Here is a 19,665-nt window from a genome sequence, read left to right on the forward strand (position 1 = left end):
TCTGTCATCCTCTGAAAAAAACCCCAGCTCCTACCATGCCGATCTGGCCTCTGACCACTCCTGGGACCTCACCTCCTATTTCTCTCCCTCCGACTCACCACGGCCTGGTCGTACCCACTTCCTCTCTGTTCTACCAGCACTGCACGCTCACTCCCGCCTGGAGGGCTCAGATTTTCCACGTGGAGGCCTGGCTTCCCCTCAAGGGCTTTGTGTTTTTTAATTTTTTTTTTTACTGTTTATTTATTTTTGACAGAGAGAGAGAGAGAGAGCATGAGCAGAGGAGAGGCAGAGAGAGAGGGAGACACAGAATCCGAAGCAGGCTCCAGGCTCTGAGCTGTCAGCACAGAGCCCGACGCGGGGCTTGAAATCACAAACCGTGAGATCATGACCGGAGCCGAAGTCGGACCCTCAACCGACTGAGCCACCCAGGCGCCCCAAGGGCTTTGTTTTAACAGGACCTCCTCTGAGGGGCATTCCCTGACCCTTCCCTTCCACCCTTCAACACAACTCCATCTGAAATGATGACTCTTTTTAAAACATGTTTACCTGCTTCTTGTGCCTGCTCTAGAATGTAAACCCTATGAGGCCAGGGGCTTATTAGTTTTGTTCACCACTGTATTTGCGTTCTACGATAGACCCTAGCACATAGTAGGTATTCAACACACCCAGACGGAGTAAAAAAGCGAGCGAAGAGAAAATTTCACTGATCCTAAAATCCCACCCTGCCAGACCACACGGTCTCTAGGGTCTCTGTTTTCTCAGCCCAACGGCATGGAAAAATACAGAAAAGAAGGCCCTCTGCTCTCCCTCCAACCAGGGAGCTTTAAGCCCCTCTGTTCAGCGAACTCCTGCCCTCTCCTCCTTGACCCCCGGAAAGCAGAGGCCACTGGTGATGGCCCAAATGACACTCGGGTTCTGTAACACCCGGTCACTCCTGGGACCCACCCAGAGCTCTGCGATTCGTTCTCCGACTTGCCTGAGCTCCGTTAGCTGGAGAGAGTCCTCACTTGTTAGAGCCTCCCTCCCTCCGTTTTCATGTTCAACCTGTACTCAATCCTGGAAGGCCAGCAGAATACCGCCTGTTCTCGCTCCTGGCAGACAACGGCGGCTCAAGTATACAGAACACCTGCTAACGTGGGCGGCACCGCACCAAACGCACCCCAGCGCACGACCTGACGGCATTGCCACGGCGCCCCCGCTAAAGCCGTTTACCGCCCTCCTTCTTTGGAGGCTGACGCTGCAGCTCAGAGAGGCCAAGGAACATGCCCAAGGCCACACAGCGATGAGGCGGGGGAGAGGGGGTTCCAATCCATGTCTGTCCGACATGGGAAATCTGTGCTGCCTTCATTGTCTGGGAAAAGGCTGAGCCACTGGGGGAAGAAGAGATCCTGTCCTCCAGGTACAGCAGGCTCAAATGGTGGGGGGAGGGGTAGCCCAGCCCCCCCCCCCCCCCCCCGGGGCCTCTGTTCCACAGGATGCTGCCTTGGGGATCCTCGCGGGGTCCCGTGCTGAGATGCTGAAAGTGCTCTGGTGTGCCTGTGTCCGCAGCTGGGGGTTTGGAGACGCGTGTACCTCCATTTGCGCGTCTGTGTGGAGGCGTGTGGTGGTGAAGTGCTGCTGTGTGCATGCGTGTGTCACGTAACGTAACCGTGTATGTGTGTATGCCTGCGTCCGCCCACACGTGTGGGCTTGCGTACCGGGTGTGTTTGGGTGTGTTTTCACGTAATGTTCCTGTGTCGGGCGTGTGTGTGTACCTGAGTGCTCCCGTGCGCATGCACACGTGCGGAGGCGTGTTTCCAGGTTCAGTTTCTATGTATGTGTGTGTGCAACCACGTGTGCCTGGAACGGCAGGGCAGTGGGGAGCAGGGACCCCTCGGCAGCCTCATCTGGGCCAGCCTCACCCTCACCTTCTGGAGCAATTGCTGAGGCTGGGGCCTGGGAAGGAGGCCCCCAGAGAGATGCCTCATTCAGAACCACTGATCTCCATCCAAGAACAAGTAGGGGGAGGGGCACAGAGCCTCTAATGAGGAAGCCGGAGAGACACTTACAGCAAGGAGAAGCTGAGAACCCTTGTCTTCATGCAACAGAAAGTTCTGGAAGCTGAGAGATGCCGTGATGGGGAGCGGCTGCTGGCCCAGGGGGGAGATTTCCTGAAAGCCAGGCCCCCCAGAGGAGCATGCTTGAGTACCTGACACAGGGGGCTGGGTGGGTTCAGGGTATTGCCTTGTACATGATGTTCAGACTCACTGGGGCATCAACCTTCATCAGGAGGACATAGACAACGAGGCAGCCACGTAGCCACAAAGACCAAGACCCTGGAGGGCAGCCTCCAGGACCCGAATCCCAGAGCAGACTCCCCTGAATGGAAACCTGGTAGGGAAGGGTGGTGGCTGGGGGAGGGAGGTGGGTATATGGGAAGGAGATGGCAGGCAGAAGCAAAAAGGTGGCAAAAGCCAGAGGACAAAGGCAGTGGGGAGAGATGCTAAGCGAGAACACTTACTCTGCAGACTTCCAGAAATGTCCGGGGTGAGACAGGCGGCGGTTTCGCTTTGGCAGTTTCTCCAGCATGTCCATGAGCTTCGTGAAGGTAGGTCTTTCTTCTTGTTCAAAGGCCCAGCAAAAGAGAAGAATGTCCTAAAAGAAACCAGCATGTGGTGATTTAACATAAACGATGATGTCTTTGGCATCTCATTGGGTCTGTCCATTTGTTTACCCATTTGCCCCACTTGCATATTCGTCCATAACCATCCATCCATCCATCCATCCACCTACTCATCTATCCATCCGACCACTCATCCCAATTCATGCATATCTATCTATCTATCTATCTATCTATCTATCTATCTATCTATCTATCTATCATCTTTCCATCCATCCAACTCTTTATCCATCCATTCTTCCACTCATCCAACTCACGAGCCCATATAGCAAACTAGGCAGGTCCTTTCTATTCTAGAAGGTCTGGAATATGCTAAAATCAATAATGCTCCCCGAGGAGTTTCTTGGGCATTTTTATTTCCTCGAAGGAAGGGAGAAAAGTGAATCCTGGGGTCTCTATCCACATCCCCATACCATAAGTGCTCTTCAAAGTCAAAGAGTAGAAAGTTACTTTTAATAATCACCTCACCTCAGAAAAGAAACCTAGATACAGGTAATCCTTAGAAACATACCAGATTATTATTCCTCCCCTGATTTATCTGCCTTCTGATCAAAAGACAGGACTCTTCCTGCTGTGTTTTAGAGGGTGATTATGAATTTATACTCAGGCTTCTCTGATTCTGTGTATGGTATTCTGAGTTGGATAATGCCTTAAAATTTTTTATGTAGGTACAAATAAAATTAGAATCACTAATATGGGTAGCATTTTAATGGATATCTTTTAAAAGTAACAGTAAAAGAGGAATTCACTTGTTCTACTTGATTCAGCAATTCATTGCTAGGAAAAATCTGGCCAAGTGCTACTGCACCCTTGAGGCAGGAACCTGAATTGCAGGCATAGTTCAGAAACTACACTTCCTGGGGCGCCTGGGTGGCTCAGTAGGTTGAGCGGCCGACTTGGGCTCAGGTCATGATCTCACAGTCCATGAGTTCGAGCCCTGCGTCGGGCTCTGTGCTGACAGCTCGGAGCCTGGAGCCTGTTTCAGATTCTGTGCCTCCTTCTCTCTCTGACCCTCCCCTGTTCATGCTCTGTCTCTGTCTCAAAAATAAATAAACATTAAAAAAAAAAAAAAGAAACTACACTTACTAAGCTCCAAATCACTATCTGACAAGGCTGTGGGCATGCTATTGTGCCACCCTCTGGGGAAGCATTCATAACCTTAACACACAGGAAAAAGAAGGTCCAGAACCATATCTACCTTTCTCTTTGTTCCCAAGAGCTGGCACTGACCCAGGACTTACCGAGATTTCTTTTCCCATGCCGATCTGGCTGAGGTTGGGTTTCATGCCGGTGCCCATTTGCCAGATGATTGCCTCTGCTGGTTGGGTCTTGAAAGGCCACTCCCTGGCGTGGAGTTCATACCAAATTGTGCTGTTGGCAGATGTTGTTCAGGGGTGTTGATATGCTACGTCACTCTTGACGCTGTATCTCAAAACACACACACACACACACACACACACCCAGCCCTCTATTTCCTAGTTTCCTCCTCACAGGGCTTGTGTTTTGGTAGCAGAGATATACCTAAAGCTTCCTTGATGTCTTAGAAGTCATGCTTATCCCAGGATACCTTCCCTGGTGCCTGAATTAAAACGAGTCAAAACCTAGCACCTTGAAGTTTAATGGAACATGGCTAGGATTTCTGACCCTAGACTTACACTTCCAGGAAACCACTGTAAGGAAATACTTAGGTATACAAAAATCCCCTTACAAAGATATTCTCTATAGCATCATATATAATATCAAATCAAGGAGAAACGACACAACCGTTCAACAAAATAGGTTGCGTGTATTATAGTACCTCCATAAAACAACATGGAATATGATATTAAAACATTTCAAAGAAATTTTGCTCACATGAAAAACAATGCTTAATATAAAATTCTAAGTAAAAAAAGCAGGACACAAGACTGTATATAAGGTAGTACCTACTCTTTTAAAAAATTACATATGTATAGACAGGAAAAAAAGAAATAGTAAAATGTTAACGATGGCTAACTGGGTGATAGGATAGGATTTTTTTAATAGTTTTGTTTTCTAAATATAAACTAGCTCATGGAATAGTGGGGAAAAATTGCTGGGGGGGGTGTGGGTGGCAGTGAGGACACTGGCGGATGCCATGGGGTACTCACTGGGTGCTGGGGAATTGCTGAGTTGTATCATAGGAATAGGTCTCAGCTCACTGGGAACAAAATTCCCAACTCAGGAAATATCTGAAACAATCCTAGGAAATGATCTTTCCTCTAATCTAAGATAATTTATGCAAATTTGCTTTAAAGAACACGAAGCACTCTGCTATCCTCTTTACTGATCAGAGGACTGTGTCAAACCAGCTATTTCTAGGGTCCCACTTCTCAGCATATTCTCCCCCTGCCAGCCTCATCCCTCCGGGGCAAGGAGCGGTGATGCCTGGGTGTTGGGGTGTTGCGTTAGATGGTCAGGAAGTTGCCACGTTAAGGTGCTAGATGATTACTGTTGCCGTCGTGATAATCAATAACACTGACTGAGTTTTGACTCTGTGTTAGACACTATGCGAAGCCCTCTGCATTTGTAATGATTATGGGGGACGTATAGGAAGCATGCCTTTTCCTTTTGAAGATGTGACATCTGGGGGCCTCCCTGACCCTGGAGGGACTGCCGCTCTCGGAAGGGCAAGCTTATTCCTAAAGATGGTAAGGGACTCTCCCGTGAGTATGCCTTTCATATGCAAACTTGTCGCTCCCTGGTGGTCTAGTGGTTAGGATTAGGCGCTCTCATATGCAAACTAGCCAATCCAAAGCCCCCCACACCCCCACCTCCATCAGGCTTCCACTCCGGGCCAATATTCCCCTGCCCTACTGGGACACTCTTGCACTCCAGAGCCCGCTAAATTAGTCAAACTAGCCAATTCTAGCCTGCTTACCCTGCCTCACCAGCTCCTCCCCAAGTAAATCATAATAAAGGCTCTTGCCCACATCTTCCTCCTCACTGACCCTGGTGCTTCCCCGTGTGGCCCTGCTTGATATGATGTGCCCCCTCCTTTGGAAACCATGAATAACAAGCCATCTCTTCAATGACAGTTGTTTCCCCCAACTATTGCCATCAACACACCTGAACAAAAAAAAGACCTACGTGTTCAAACAGGAAGCGCTATCATTATCCCCATTTCACAGAAGAGGAGACAGAGACTCAGGAAGGTTATATATCTTACTCAGGGTCACACAGCAAATAAGAGGTGCAAGCCAGAAGCTGAATCTAGTCGATCTGACTGTAGAATTGCACCATTGGCCATTATGCTATGAGAAACCTGCCCTCCATCCTGTTCCAGAGTCTTTCCTAATTGGGGCAGTGAAGGATTCAGGGTCGGCAATCCTCCAGCTGATGGGTGGGGTCTGGGGAAAGAGGCACAGACAGATTGCAGGCAAGGGCTCACGTGAAAGGGGGAAGGGAGCCTATTAGGAGCTTGACCCCGTGCTGCATGCCTTACAGGTGTTTTCTCGCTCAATCCTCAGAAAGCTTCCCCGGTTTTATTCTCTTTGATTCACAGTTAAGGGAAATAGGGCTTTTCGTGGTAAAATGACTCTGAAATCCCCGTGGCTAAAAGCTCCAACTCTGAAGTTGGGATGTCCCACGTTGGACTCCGGATCCACCCCTGACCACATGGCAAGTCACTGAGCCACCTGGAGCCTGTTTCCTTGCCGGTCATTTGGGAACAGCAATGGTCCCTGCCACAAAGGATGCTTGTGAAGATTCCATGAGATAGCACCCACAAGAACCTTAGCATGATGCTCAATATGCTTTTAAAAGTCCAGTTTTGTTCTGAGTCCTGTCTGAGCATGATGTTCCCAAGCAACAAGAATCACCTAATTGGCAGGAAACCAAGAGCACCAGGTCCCTTAGAATTCAGCAGTGTCAGGAATAAAAGCCTCATTAAAACTTCCTTTCAAACCCAACTTTCAAGAGAAACTCACACGAAGAAAAAAATAAACTGCTAAAGATTAAAACTCCAGTGGAAAACCAATTACCCACTTTGGTACATTTTGTTAATTACATTCTTTTTCCTTTCGCTAAATTTATACTAAAATATACCAACTTAATTATTGCAGTTTGGTTTCAGATTACAGTCTCTAACGAGGTAAAGATTTGGGCATAAACTCATCAGGGCAAATGACAACGTCTAAAGGGGTCCAAGTGATAGATGTCGAGAATCCTGATGGGCCAGCAAATGCCTCCCCCATCCCCCCCCACCGAGATGTACAGAGAGGACAGAGTAGGGGTGCTTTTCCGCAGAAGACGGTCTGACAGCTCGTGGTGTTGCTAAGTCTAATTGCACACATCTGCAGGGCTGCAACTTTCCCAAACAGCTTCCCCAGTGCCGTCTCTGCTTGTAACCAGCAATCTTTGCAACCACCTTGGTGGACAAGGTAAGGCGAGAACTAGCATGGCCGTTGGAGGGAGGGGAGCCTGGAAGCCTTCCTGGATGCACCTTCTCAGGGCGCTCTGTCCTGCACCTTCTATCCTTCTCGGTGCTTCCAAAGACATCCCATTCTCTTTCATGGGTGTGGTTTCTCTCTCCTTGCTCAGACGCCCTACACCCCTCTTTCCCAAATTCTACATGTGTAGATACAGATGCCTTCTAGTTGGTTCCACTGGCTATTTCCAAGGTAGCCCAGGCTCACTGTGTCCAAATCTGCATTCTTTCCCGTCCCAGCATAGGCCAGGCCTCCCCTCCAGGGTCTCTCTCTTGGTGAAAGACATTAGTCTCCACCCAGCTGCCTAAGGTAGGGATCTGGGCACCACCCACATTCTACCCATCATCAAACCCTATCCCATCCACCTGCCCCCCCCCCATTGCTTCTTATGTCCATTTCCAGCATCCAAACCCACTGGCAGTGATTTGGTAGAGATTGCCAGCATCCCCCCTGGATTGGTCTCCCAGCCCCTCAGTCTTGTCCTTTTCCTCTCCATTCTCTGCACAGCAGAGTGGTTGTTCCAAAACTCAAAGTATGATTACGTCACTCCCCCTGCTTAATAACCATCAATGGCTCCCCAGTGCTATGAAGATGAAAACTCCTCAGCCCAGCCTCTCAGTCCCTGCAGGATCGACCCTGATTCCCTCTCTAGTCTCTCGTGTCACCACCCAAAGCTCATTTTTTTTTCCTGATTCTCTATCTCTCAGTTCCCTCCCCTCTCACTCCCCACGTGTTCCTCCATTGTGGACAATTTGTTTTCTGTTACTCTGGGCCTGTTCACATGTTCCTTCTATCTAGACATCTTGCCCTACCCTCATCTGGCCTACTTATATTCAACCTCTCACTTAGGCTCAGGAGTCACCTCCTCTGGGAAGCCCTCTCTGATCTCCCAGGCTGAATTTAGTTCCTCTTTTATTCCCACAGTCCTGTGGGACTGCTGTGTTTATCCTCAGCATAGCATTTATCATACTCTGCTAAAATCGACAACCTCCTTGTCAGTCTTCTACTAGATAAGACAGAGGAGTCGTCTTTGGTGGTCTAAAACTATGTCTACAAATTCTTAGATATCCCTTTCTAAAAAAGTAGAGCCTCATTCACCTCCTTGTGATTTAGAGGCTTGTTTCCAACACACAGAATGTGGCAGAAACAACGATATGTAATTTCTGAGACCAGCTCGTAAAGGCAATACAACTTGTGAGGTCACTCAAGCAGCCTAAAGAAATGCCCACAGGGCAAGGAACTGAGGCCTCCTGCCAACAGCCATGTGGGTGGGCCACCTTGGAAGTGGATCATCAGCCCATTGAGCCTTCAGATGAGACCGCAGCTCTAGCCAACATCTAGACCACAACCTTATGAGAAATTCTGAACCAGCTCAGAACCACTCAACTAAGTCACCCTCAAATTCCTGACCCCAGAAACTTGAGATGATAAATGCTTCTTTAATTCCCTAAGTTTTGAATCATTGTTAACAGTAGGCATTCCGTAGATATTCTGTGTTTATTGCTTCAGTGAATGAATGAATGGGTCAAGCAACTTGCCATGGTCACATGGTTAGAAACCAGGCATGAAGGTTTGCTAGGGTCATCCCTCTGCCACACCCCACTTGGATACCCCCAAACTCACCCAGAAACCTAACCACCTTGGCCCCAGAAGATAAGTACCCCGTCTCTTCCAAGAGCCATGGAAGAAAGGCTTGGGAAATGTCCCTTTGCCTGTGGGCCACCTACCCGAGTGCAAAGACATCTGAGTGCTTGGAGAAGGGGAGCTTGTCCTCCTCTGTGTCGGGGGACAGCTGGCGGATGATCTCTGGTGCCAGGTGGCACAGCCAGCCATTCTGGATGCGGAGTTTATCCTCTCGCCTGGAGAAGCAAAACACAGAGTCAGCCCCGTTTCACAGCCCAGGGAGGACCAGCCCCCCAGCACTGACCCTGGGTCTCTGGACCATCTCTGTCCCGCCCCCCCCCCCCCCCCCCGCCACACACTGCTGGGCACTGTCCGACCTTGTACTTGAGGCTGAGACCCAGTGGAAGGGGCAGGGAAGACTGGTCTGGAGAGAGACACCCAACACCCAAACCATCATCGGGTCCCTCGACTTCTGAGGCACCCCCTTCTACATATTCATTCAACAACGACAGCTGAGTCTTGTTATCCATGGCAGTTATGTTTTATAAAGTCTCTGCAAATAGTGAGTTAGCAAATATGGAATCATTGCTCCTAGAGGAAATATGTCTTCACACGCACAGCTCACACAGATTGTAATCTTTAATCCTAAAAGCAACTCATCCTAGTACGTTCGATTTTCATTATCTTACAGAAGAGGAAAACAAGGCTCAGAAGCGTTGAGTGATGTGTCTGAGGCTGCCCCACAAGGAGATGCCAGAGTTGCAAAGCTCTGTCCAACTGGCCCGGGGGGGCGGGGCTTCCTGCCCTGCGCTGCACAGCCCCCTCCCATCTCTGTCCCCTGGTCATCTCTGTACAAGAGCCGAGGCGAGATCCCAGAGTGTCCCCTTGTTTGACCTCAGCTGGGAACACATGCATCAGGTGACTCAAATTTTCACCACCCTGTGCATGCCCATGAATGATTGCAAATGTGCAGAATGATTTTTGGGGTGCAAACAGATGTGAGTAGGCAGATTCGCAAATCTGGAATCCACAAATGAGGAGGATTGACTGTATTTATGGAGAACCCACTATGCCTAAACTCTGTGTTTGTGGCACCGGGAGCATAGCGGTGAGGGAGTCCAGCAAGGTCCCTGCCCTCCTGGAGCCTCCGCTTTGGCAGGAGAAGGTGATGGCAGATGAATTAAATAAATAGGAAAAACACAGATAGCGATAAGCATTATGCAAAAAAAAAAAAATTAAACAGGGGAATGTGTTAAAGATAAGAGGGAACTTACTTTAGATAAAATGTGAGCTAAGATAGGACATAAAGGATCCAGCCATATGAATAAGGAGAAGAATATTCTAGGCAGAAGGGGAAGTTGGGACAAAGGTGTAAGGCAAGCCCTGTTTGGGGTGTTCTAGAAACTTAAAGAAGGTGTGTGTAACTGGCACGTTATCATGCTATCCTATGTGTTTCTTAAAATGTATACAGCCAACCCCTGGTTGATGGGCCTTAGGTAGCTCCTGCCCCTTCCATCATTATGAGCAACGCTGTGAGGAACCTCTTTAGGTAGGTACTGTGAATATATTCCCACTCAGATCTATGATTATTCCTTAAGATAAATTCCTGGAGGAGGAAATATGCTGGCTGCCTTCTTCACATTGTAAGTAGGTACAGACCTTTCCATTTGGGACTGAAATCTGAACAGACCTCCTACAAGATTTCCACTGATTCAAGACTCCCAGGGAAGGGCCAGTGGGCAGCGAAGGGAGAGGCGCATGGATGTCTCCAACCATCAAGAGTGAGGCTGTGACGGTCCAGAGCCTCCACATGTGGGGAGCTGGGGCCGGCTGGATTCTACAGTTCTCCTAGGGTGGCTTCTGAGCTATGTCAGACGTGATGTACTGTTCCCTGGACTGCACTCATTCATATCCCATGATCATGACTCTTGCCCTATCTGAACACCTATTAGCAGCCATACCCAATAGAGCTTTCCATGATGATGGAAATGTTCTCTGTCTGTGCTATCCAATATGGCAGCCACTAGCCATCATGGCTACTGGGCACTTGAAATCCAGCTAGTGACGCTAAATAACTGAACGTTTAATTTTATTTAATTTTAATTAAAGTTAAAATTCCATTGCTCTACGTGGCCCGGGGGGGGGGGGGTATTGGGCAGTGCTGCTCTAGACTATTATTTACTACAAATGGGTTTTTTGTTTTCAGTTACTTCTTAACATGACCATCAATGGAGACTAGCACTTTTTTTTAGTACGCATGAAAATTAAGATGAAAAAGGCTTATTCACGTCCTCCTTAAAACTATCTTGTGGACCACACACTGGGGTCCACAAGGACCCCTGACAAGCAAGGCTCCAGGAGTTTGGGGGCTGGATAATTCTTTGTGGTGGAGGCTATCCTGTGCACTGTAGGATCCCTGGCCGCTCCCCAGTACCTCTCTTCCCCTGTTGTGATAACTAAAAATGTCTCCAGACATCACAAATATCCCAGGGGGGCGGGAGAGCCCCAGGTTGAGAGTCACCGCTCTAATTTATACATAAAATAAGGAGATGGTCCAAATTCCAGTCTTTTGGCATCAGTAACACAGGACTTACTCTGCACAGCAGACCTATTAGAACACATCCTCTGCTGGAAATCGAGACTGAAACACATTGGCAAGCCCTCGAGTTGGCAGGTCCCAGTGAGCTCTTGCTTCCAGAAATGGGGATGCCTGCGGTAACTGAAGGACCTACCTGCTGCTGACTAGCCATGTGACCCTGAGCAGGCCTGAGTCTCTACTCTCCCATCTGCACAATGGGCACATCATTTCAAAGTAATTAACTTGTCCATCTTGAGGACTCAGAGACGGGGTTGAGACTAGAGCACAAAGAACATCACCCTTGAAGGAAGAGCGGTGGCCCCGGGCCAGCCGACACTCTCCAGGTAGGACCAGGCCCCTGGGGGTGCGGGGTGGGGGGGGGTGGGCTGCTGCTGCCAGAAGGGAGAGCGTCTCCGTTCTGATCTCTTTCCAACAGTCCCTGCTGCCTATTCTAGACTCGCTGGCTCAGTGCAGGTTTGGAACTGCGGGCAGGGTCAGGAGGAGGGGTGCTGGCCACTCTCTAACCCTCAGCTTGGGGTGGGCGTGGGCACACACCTGGGAGGGGGCTGGACCCCAGGTCTGGCCCAGCCACTCCAGGGTGTCCTGTTCCCATGGGGATGGGCCCACCGGGTGGCAGACTCAAATCATCTTCATGATGGTTATTACTGATTAATAATTGTCTGCACGTGGCCGGCATGATGGTGGCTGGCACCGAAAATGACACCTTTTCTCAATGATGGCAGAACAGCTGTAAGCAAGCAACGCTGGGGACGGGTCTGGGGGAAGCCCTGGGGTCTGGCTGGATGTTCAGGACATGCTTACTTCCCTGGGTGACCCCCACCCCTGCCCGGGCCCGGCAGATCTCCCCCTGCTGGGAAGCCAGCATTGTGATCGACCCAAGCTCTGAGGGGAGGGTGGGACAGCAAGTAACCCCGCTGAGTGCCTACTGTGTGCCAGGCTGTCCATCCCACTTAATCCCCGCAAACCCACGACCGGATGAATAAAATCCCTGCTCTGTGGATGAGAGCACAGAGCGTCCAAGCACTTCAGTGACCTGCCCAAAGCCGTGGACGCATTCACTCCAGAGACTCCCAACCACAATTTTACAGTAATTCCTGGAGAAATAGCACCCTTACGGAGCAAACTGAAGCCCTGCACTAAACTAAGCCCTTGCACACAACTGGAACGGGGAGATAAGCACAGGAGAAACCCCGTGGTGACAGGTGGGCAGCTGCGAAATGTGGATTTCCTCTGGGAGAGGTCGCTGGGGGCCCCCTGGCCTCTCCCAACACCACCCAGGTTTGTGTTGACACAATCAGGCCAGCCGCCGCCTTGCCCTTGACTTGAACTTGCCTCCTGGTTGACAGGGGGCCTCTAAGGATGAGGGAAAGGAAAGGAGGCCCACGTCGTTCCATTTCCTTTCTTCCTTGTTACCCTGGGGCTTCAGCAGACCAAGACTCAAAAGGAAGAAAATCAGAGGCCCTGTCCCCTTTTCCTCCACCGGTGAGAGAATCCACAGGCAAGGAGAAAGAGAGACAGTGTGGACATGCCTCCAGGAGGGAGGAATTGTTTTCTTGTTTTAATGTTTATTTATTTTTGAGAGCAGGAGGGAGGGGGAGGGAGGGACAGAGAGAGAGAGAGAGAGAGAGAGAGAGAGAGAGAGAGAGGATCCGAAATGGGCACTGCACTGTCGGCACAGAGCCCGATGTGGGGCTCGAACTCACAAACCACGAAATCATGACCTGAGCCCAAGTTGGACGCTTAACCGACTGAGCCACCCAGGTGCCCCAGGCACTGGGTTTTAAAGAGCCTTGAAGTCGGATAAGGAAAACATCTGCTGGGCCTCTTTTTGTCTGGACACAAATACCTGAGTGCATAGTGATGTTACCAATTGCTTTCTCAGCCCCTCAGCCTGGAGTGATGGATGAATGTGTGTGTCTGTGTGTGAGTATGTGTGTGAGCGTGTGTGTGCATGCAATCCCTCCACCAGCAAATGCGCAAGTGAGCGCTGCTGGGGAGACAGAGGGAAGAAGGAATTTGCACAAGTCAGCCCTCCTGGCTTCTTGGGTTCTAACTTGAGGGACTCTCTCCATTTATCTACCCATTGATCTATTTGCTCATTTACCTACTTCTTTTCTTAGCTCAGGGGCTATAGCTAGTTCTGGAGACTGCACGGAATCTTTTTGGGCGGAGTAAAATCTAAAGAGCAACTTGGGCCTCTGTTGCGCTCTGTTTCTAGATCACACAGAAGCAGCCAGATCAAGTTTTGCTGATTTGGGGATGCTCTTCGATATTACAGGTATTATATAGCATGAACGAAATTCACTTTGGGCGTGGGGGGGGGGCTGGGGTGTCACCCTCAAAGAGATCAGTGGTTCTCCAAAGCCACTGAAACGGAAGTAAAAGGAGAGTGTGAGTGAAGCTGCACAGAAGAGGGCTGATTAGAGAGAACCGCAGGGTTTTTAAGTTTGCGAGCGTGTGGCTCAGGCTCCAAATGAAAAGTCACAGAGGGCAGACCTTCCGAATCATGGGTTGTTTATTTGGAATCAAGCTGTTTCTCCCGGTCAACTGCAGGCAGCTTGCCCTCGGGGCGGGTGAGTGGCTCCTGAGAGTTAATTACTTAAGGATGGTTAATGATTCTCCTGGGTGACCCTGGGGGGAGGTATATGCAAATTAATCGTAATTACAACAGCTCAGCAGCAGCTACTCGGTAGTGTTTTCTGTGCTCCCGCACGGTGCAGGACGCTTGATTGTGTTAGTTCATCCGCACAAGAGTCCTATGAGGTAGGCATGATCAGACCCATCATTTTTCTTGCAGACAAGGAAACTCAAGTTCACGGAACCGAAGTCACGATCAAGTGGGGCCACAGGTGGGTCTCACTCTAAATCCCTTAACTGACACTCATGTTGTACTAACATGTAGGAGCGCCCAAGAAAACGTGCAGCAAGGGCTCTTGGGTGAGGCCGCCTGCCAGGTGGGTCTTCCAGGCAAAGGGGGAGTCTCCCTTTTAAGCTCAAGGGCAAGGGCTTTCAGGGCTTGGGGGTGCTCCGTGCCCAGTAACCCACGTGCACTTAAAGGCACCGCTCGCAAGACAGGTCCCAAGGGAATCACAATGTGACCTGGCATTAGCAACAGCCTCGCCGCTCAGCCAAGCCACCTCAGGCCCAACACCCGGTCTAGGTCCCCTGAAGCCATTCGGGTGACTTCTCACTCCCCGACTGTCATCCGTCAAGGACCCCTCTGAGCCCTTCCACCGCCGCTCACCTGCCGGCCTGCAGCACCCCGGAAATGCTGAAGAGCCCGAAGTCTGTGATCACCACTTTCCCGTTGTCGTAGAAGACATTCTTTGACTTGAGGTCCTTGTGAAGGATCCCCTTTGCGTGCAGGTAGCCCATGCCCTGGAAGGAGCCAGGAAACGGGATGTCGTCAGGGAACACGGAGCGCTCGCCGCTACTCTGGCTCGGGTTCAAGAGCAACCTGAACAGCTGCACTGCTTGGGGCCCAAACGCACAGGCTTGCAGGTGGGGCTGTGCGGGACCGGGCAGGGTCCTCAAGGCACGCCTCTGCCACCGCCCTCAGACTATGGCCAAACTGTTCCCACCTGGCTCTGAAGCTTCCGGAAGAAGCCCCAGAGGAAGACATCCCTACCGGGAGAAAAACTGAAGACGAACCAGAGAGGTGGTCCCCAGAGTAAGCTGAGGGATGCCATCAACCACCTCCCCCCGCACTTCCTCTTTGAAAAAATAACTCCTCGGCAGGACGTTTGTCTTATAGCTACTTAACCCATATCAGCGCTGAAGGCACCACATTCCTCAAGGGACAGATCATGATCCAGTGATCAAGACCACGGAGGAGAAGCTAGCTCAAGGGTGAGTGTCTAGATTCGTGTGTGTGTGTGTGTGTGTGTGTGTGTTTTGTTTTGCCTTTATGAGCAGTCACATTTTATCTCTTCTAACAGCTCAGTCCTAACACTTCCAATGGGAAACGAAAGTCCCAGTCAACTGACTAACGAGGCACCTGCCAGAAAACACAGGATGTTCCAGTTTGTTTTAAGCCCAAGCAACAGTCCCAACAATTGGATGTTTCCCCGGCAGCTGCAGAGAGAGAGAGAGACAGAGAGGGACAGAGACAGAGGGCTTCCACTCATGGGAATTCAAGCATCAGAGGGGTAAGGGATTCTAACAACACAAGCTTCTCCTGGTACCCTACGTGCCCAATTATCATGATGATGAGGCACCAGACAGAAGCCAGACATCGGGAGACGATCCCTAATGGTGGTATCTGGGCAAAACTCTTACTCACATACAGCGTGGTATTTTTCAGGGCAAGTCTAATTTTTTTTTTTAAATCCAGACTGCTGGTCTGAAGCCAGACCCTGCATCTCTCGGGAGGGAGTCCCTCCCTGTGGTACCTTCACAATTTCTTGGGCAATCTGCCTCGTTTTGTTGACATCCAAGACGATTTTGGCGTCCCTCACCACAGAGTAGAGAGTCCGTCCCTTACACAGGCTGAAAAGCAAAAGGAGAGGACACATTATTGGCACTTGTTCAGATGAGAGTGACCCACGGCAGTTGTCCGATGTGACAAATAATAGTGGCTGTACCACTAGGATGCCTGTTGGAGAACAAGCCTGTGAATGGGCCTCAGGTCTGGCTCTGGGATGCAGATCTGGGGGCACGCTCTTTGGGGTTCTTCGGGGTCTTCACCGACACCCCCACCGCCAGCATCTCAGGATGCCCGCAGAACCTAACCCAGTCCAGAGGCAGGCTTGCCAGGTTCCCTCCGTCCCAGGGTTGCACGGAAGGAAAGCTGTGCATGAACCAATAACTTCTGGGGTCCTGAGACGCCACTCAGACAGCACTCTGCCAGCCACCTGTCCCAGCTGCTCCCACTCGCCAGAAGCTGCTGAGGTGGGCGGTGGGGGCAGTGACGAAACACCAGCAAGATAGTGGCTCATATCCACCGAGGACCATCAGCCAACGATGCATTCAAGCCCTTAGACGGTTGTGTGTAAACACGGATACCCTGTCCCCCAAACCAGACGCCCGTCTAGAGGGTTTTTTAAACTATGTTCAGACTCACTGAGTTCATTTTGAGGACCAGTGGTTTAAGATAAATGACAAGACGGAAAAGGACGTTAATGCAGCGACACTGACACCTTCTCACTGAGTTGCCCGCTTGCTCATCCATCCGTCCCTTCTATGGTGAGCTCCGGTCCCGGCACACACACAGCAGGCACTCACTACGTGCTCACCGAATGAGGGAAAGAATGAATGAGTGAATGAATAAATGAATGAAGTCTATATTTACCATAGCATTCCCTGCCTCTAGCGCCACATCTAGCTCAGAGGAGCAAGTGTCGGCTGGAAAAGGAAGGAATGGCATTAGGGAAGTTCATGTTCCATCTTCTGTCAAAACTGATGGCTTGCATTTTTCTTTTAATCTATGATTTCATTGCTAAAATACTCTCAGCCCTTCCTTCAGTATTTTTCGAGCCCTTGTTATGTGCTACACTTGGCTGAGATTGTGCAGTGGAAGCTAGTTCCCAGCTCTGCTCCTTACTGTGTGTCTTTGGGTGGGTTACTTAACCCCTCTGGGCCTCGGATTCCTCAAGTAGCAAAGAGAATGAGTGATACCTACCTTGTAGCGTCACTACGAGGACTGAGTGAGAGAAGGAACTGAGTGCCGTGCCTGGCGCCTGGTGGGAAGTATAGCATCGTGGTGAGAATTTGTGCGTTAGAATCCTGGTGGCATCAGTGAGTAGCTGTGTGACCCTGGGCAGGTAAGTTAACCTCTCTGAGCCTCACTTTCACTATCTGTAAATGGAGTCAATAGTTCCTGCCTTACGAGGTGGTTAGGAGAACCCCATGAAATCAGGTGTGTAAAGGCATCTCTCCATGCCCAGCGCACAGTAAGTACCGTACTCACGAAATGCTGGCTGTTAGGCGAGGTAGTAAGTGATCAATAAAATGCCAAATGTGTACGCACACTTGTGTAAATATGTGCTCTATATTCATACGCATACGACATCTGCTTGTCCATCCATTGTATTCCTACCTGTCTACCTGGCCACGTATCTACCCATCCACCCACATACCCGTCCAAAATGCTACCTGTGACCTTTCACTAAGACTCATTTCTTAGTGAGATTCTCAGCGTAGCTGGCGCCCAGGGGGTCTGATTCATCCGTCTGAGGTCGCCCCGTAAGCTGGTGGGAGGCAGCCACGGTGACTCAAGTCTGTCCCCTGTTGTTGCTGTCCTGGGGGGTACGTTTGCTGTGGCTACTGCAGGAGAGGGGGAGAGAGGCGGGCTGTGCAGCCAATTAAGCCACACTGACATTTAAATATGGGGGACTGGCGGAGACCGTGGGTGGACCCCCTCCCCTGGATACTCGGTTCTTGAACAGCCACCTACACTCATTACAGGCCAGAGCCCAGAAAATACTGTTCCCGCTGCAGACGGCAGAGCAAATAATTGCAACAGGCCTCAAGACTCCCAGACTCTCCTTCCCGGGGTAACTGTGTGCAAGTCTCAGGCTTCAAACACCCATTCCATTTCCTTCCCTGCTCCCAACTTCCTTTCTGGGAGCAGCTGTGAAAATCTTTGCTTCTCTCGCTACCCTGTGGTTTCTGGGGCTGCTGGAGTACATCCATCGACTGGTGGGATGTAAATTCGCACGACCACAGCCTGGCACGTCTACCAAAGTGAAATATACAAACACCCCACGATCAGCGGTTCCTTCCCTAAGTATATATATCCAACAGGCATGCGTACTCACATTCACCCACAGACATATGCCAGAAGGTACGAGAACGTTAATAGCAGCCCATTCATAATAGCCCCGCACTGGAACCAATCCAAATGTTCATCAACAGAAAGATTGATTGATTGCGACAGAGCCAGATAACAGCATACATTCATATCGTACTGGATAATAATCAGCGAATTACTGCTAACTGCAAAAAACGTGACGTTCATAAACACAGTGTTAAACAAAGACGACTCAAGACTCGCACCGAATGACTCTATTTACACAAAGTGCAAAACCAGACAAAACTGACCCATGTGCTAGAAGTCAGTGTAGTGGTGACCCTTGGAGGCCGGGGAGGCTGGAAAGGGTGTGAGGGGTCCAATGTGGCGGGGGCGGGGGGGGGGCGGAGTGCAGGCAATGTTTTGATTTGGGTGCTGGCTGGCACATGAGTGTGAATTGAGTGGAAATTCATCAGGTTGTGCTCTCAGGATCTGGACACTTTGCCAGATGTTATACTCAAAAAAGTCTGCTGGAAACAAATTGGCATGGTGTTGAAATTTAAAAGAAAATCTAACCCAACACTGATACCCCAGGTATCCATTTCTAAGCGCTTCACGCAGTCCCAAGGGGCAGAGTCTACAGAGGAATTAGGTATTTATCCGGGGCTGAGCTGGAGAGCAGGTGCGGGGCGAAGGCTGAGCTCGAAGCAGGAGCAGGCATCGGGCAGGTATCCAGGGCGGAAGAGGCTCAGATACTCCAGACGAGTCAGTCCAAGTGTCTTTGGCAACTGTTCTGAGCTTGGGGCTTCTGTGGCTAACATTGGTGCCCAAAAGCCATTTGCAGCGTGGGAGGTGGGGAAGGGAAAGGAGAGGATGAAGGGTTGTAACCCTCACAGCAACTTGCAGGAGCCACACTGTTGCCCCATTTCTACAGACGAGGATATGGAGACCCAGAGGGGCAGAGGACCTGCTCACGGACACACAGACGTGGGATCAGCCCAGTCCTGATCTTTCTCTCATCTCCTCTTTGGTGTGGGTGCTGGACATGATTTGGGGGCCATTTAAGAGACACGCAGCCAAGTGAATCCAAATCCGACTCTCCCATTTACTACTTACGGGGTGACCTCGGGAAGGGACTCCAACCTCAGTTTCCTCATCTGTAAAATGGGAGTAATAGTAATAATTCCAGTTAATGTGTCTGAGCCCTTGTTATGTGCCAGGTACCGGGGTACTAAGCACAGGTACAGGTACTAAGCACGAGAGCCCCCCCCCCCCACATGGTGGGTACCCTTGCTGTATTCCATGGATTCCAAGATGCATATTTCCTTGAAGTTTAACATCTCCGAAATCAGAATGTGTCTGATTGATGGACAGGTAACAGTTCTGTTGGCACTGTATTTCTCTCTTTGTAGTACGTGAATACAACGTGCATATTGTAACTGACAGCATCTTGGATTTAATCAAGTCTTGGCTCAGCCACATTTTACAGATAAGGAAACTGAGGCTCAGAGAGGTTAAGTAGGGCTGGGATTTGAACGCAGGCAGCCTGGCTTCAGAGCTGATGCTCCTGACCCCCATCTTTGGCTCCGTAACTTTCAGACCCCAG

The 19,665-nt window shown here is 50.2% G+C and overlaps 1 protein-coding gene across 1 annotated transcript in view; it reads right to left on the reverse strand.

Annotated features, from left to right (window-relative positions):
* Positions 1-2,496: 2,496 nt before the first annotated feature.
* The window catches only part of KSR2 (kinase suppressor of ras 2), a 423,945-nt gene continuing 406,776 nt past the window's right edge, over positions 2,497-19,665 (reverse strand). Inside the window, 5 exon segments of the mRNA XM_043557708.1 lie at positions 2,497-2,634; positions 3,901-4,030; positions 8,835-8,966; positions 14,574-14,707; positions 15,721-15,817. Of these exon segments, the coding sequence (XP_043413643.1) occupies positions 2,497-2,634; positions 3,901-4,030; positions 8,835-8,966; positions 14,574-14,707; positions 15,721-15,817 (631 nt within the window).

The sequence above is a fragment of the Prionailurus bengalensis genome, chromosome D3 (genome assembly GCF_016509475.1).
Source record: "Prionailurus bengalensis isolate Pbe53 chromosome D3, Fcat_Pben_1.1_paternal_pri, whole genome shotgun sequence".
Taxonomy (NCBI): Eukaryota; Metazoa; Chordata; class Mammalia; order Carnivora; family Felidae; genus Prionailurus; species Prionailurus bengalensis.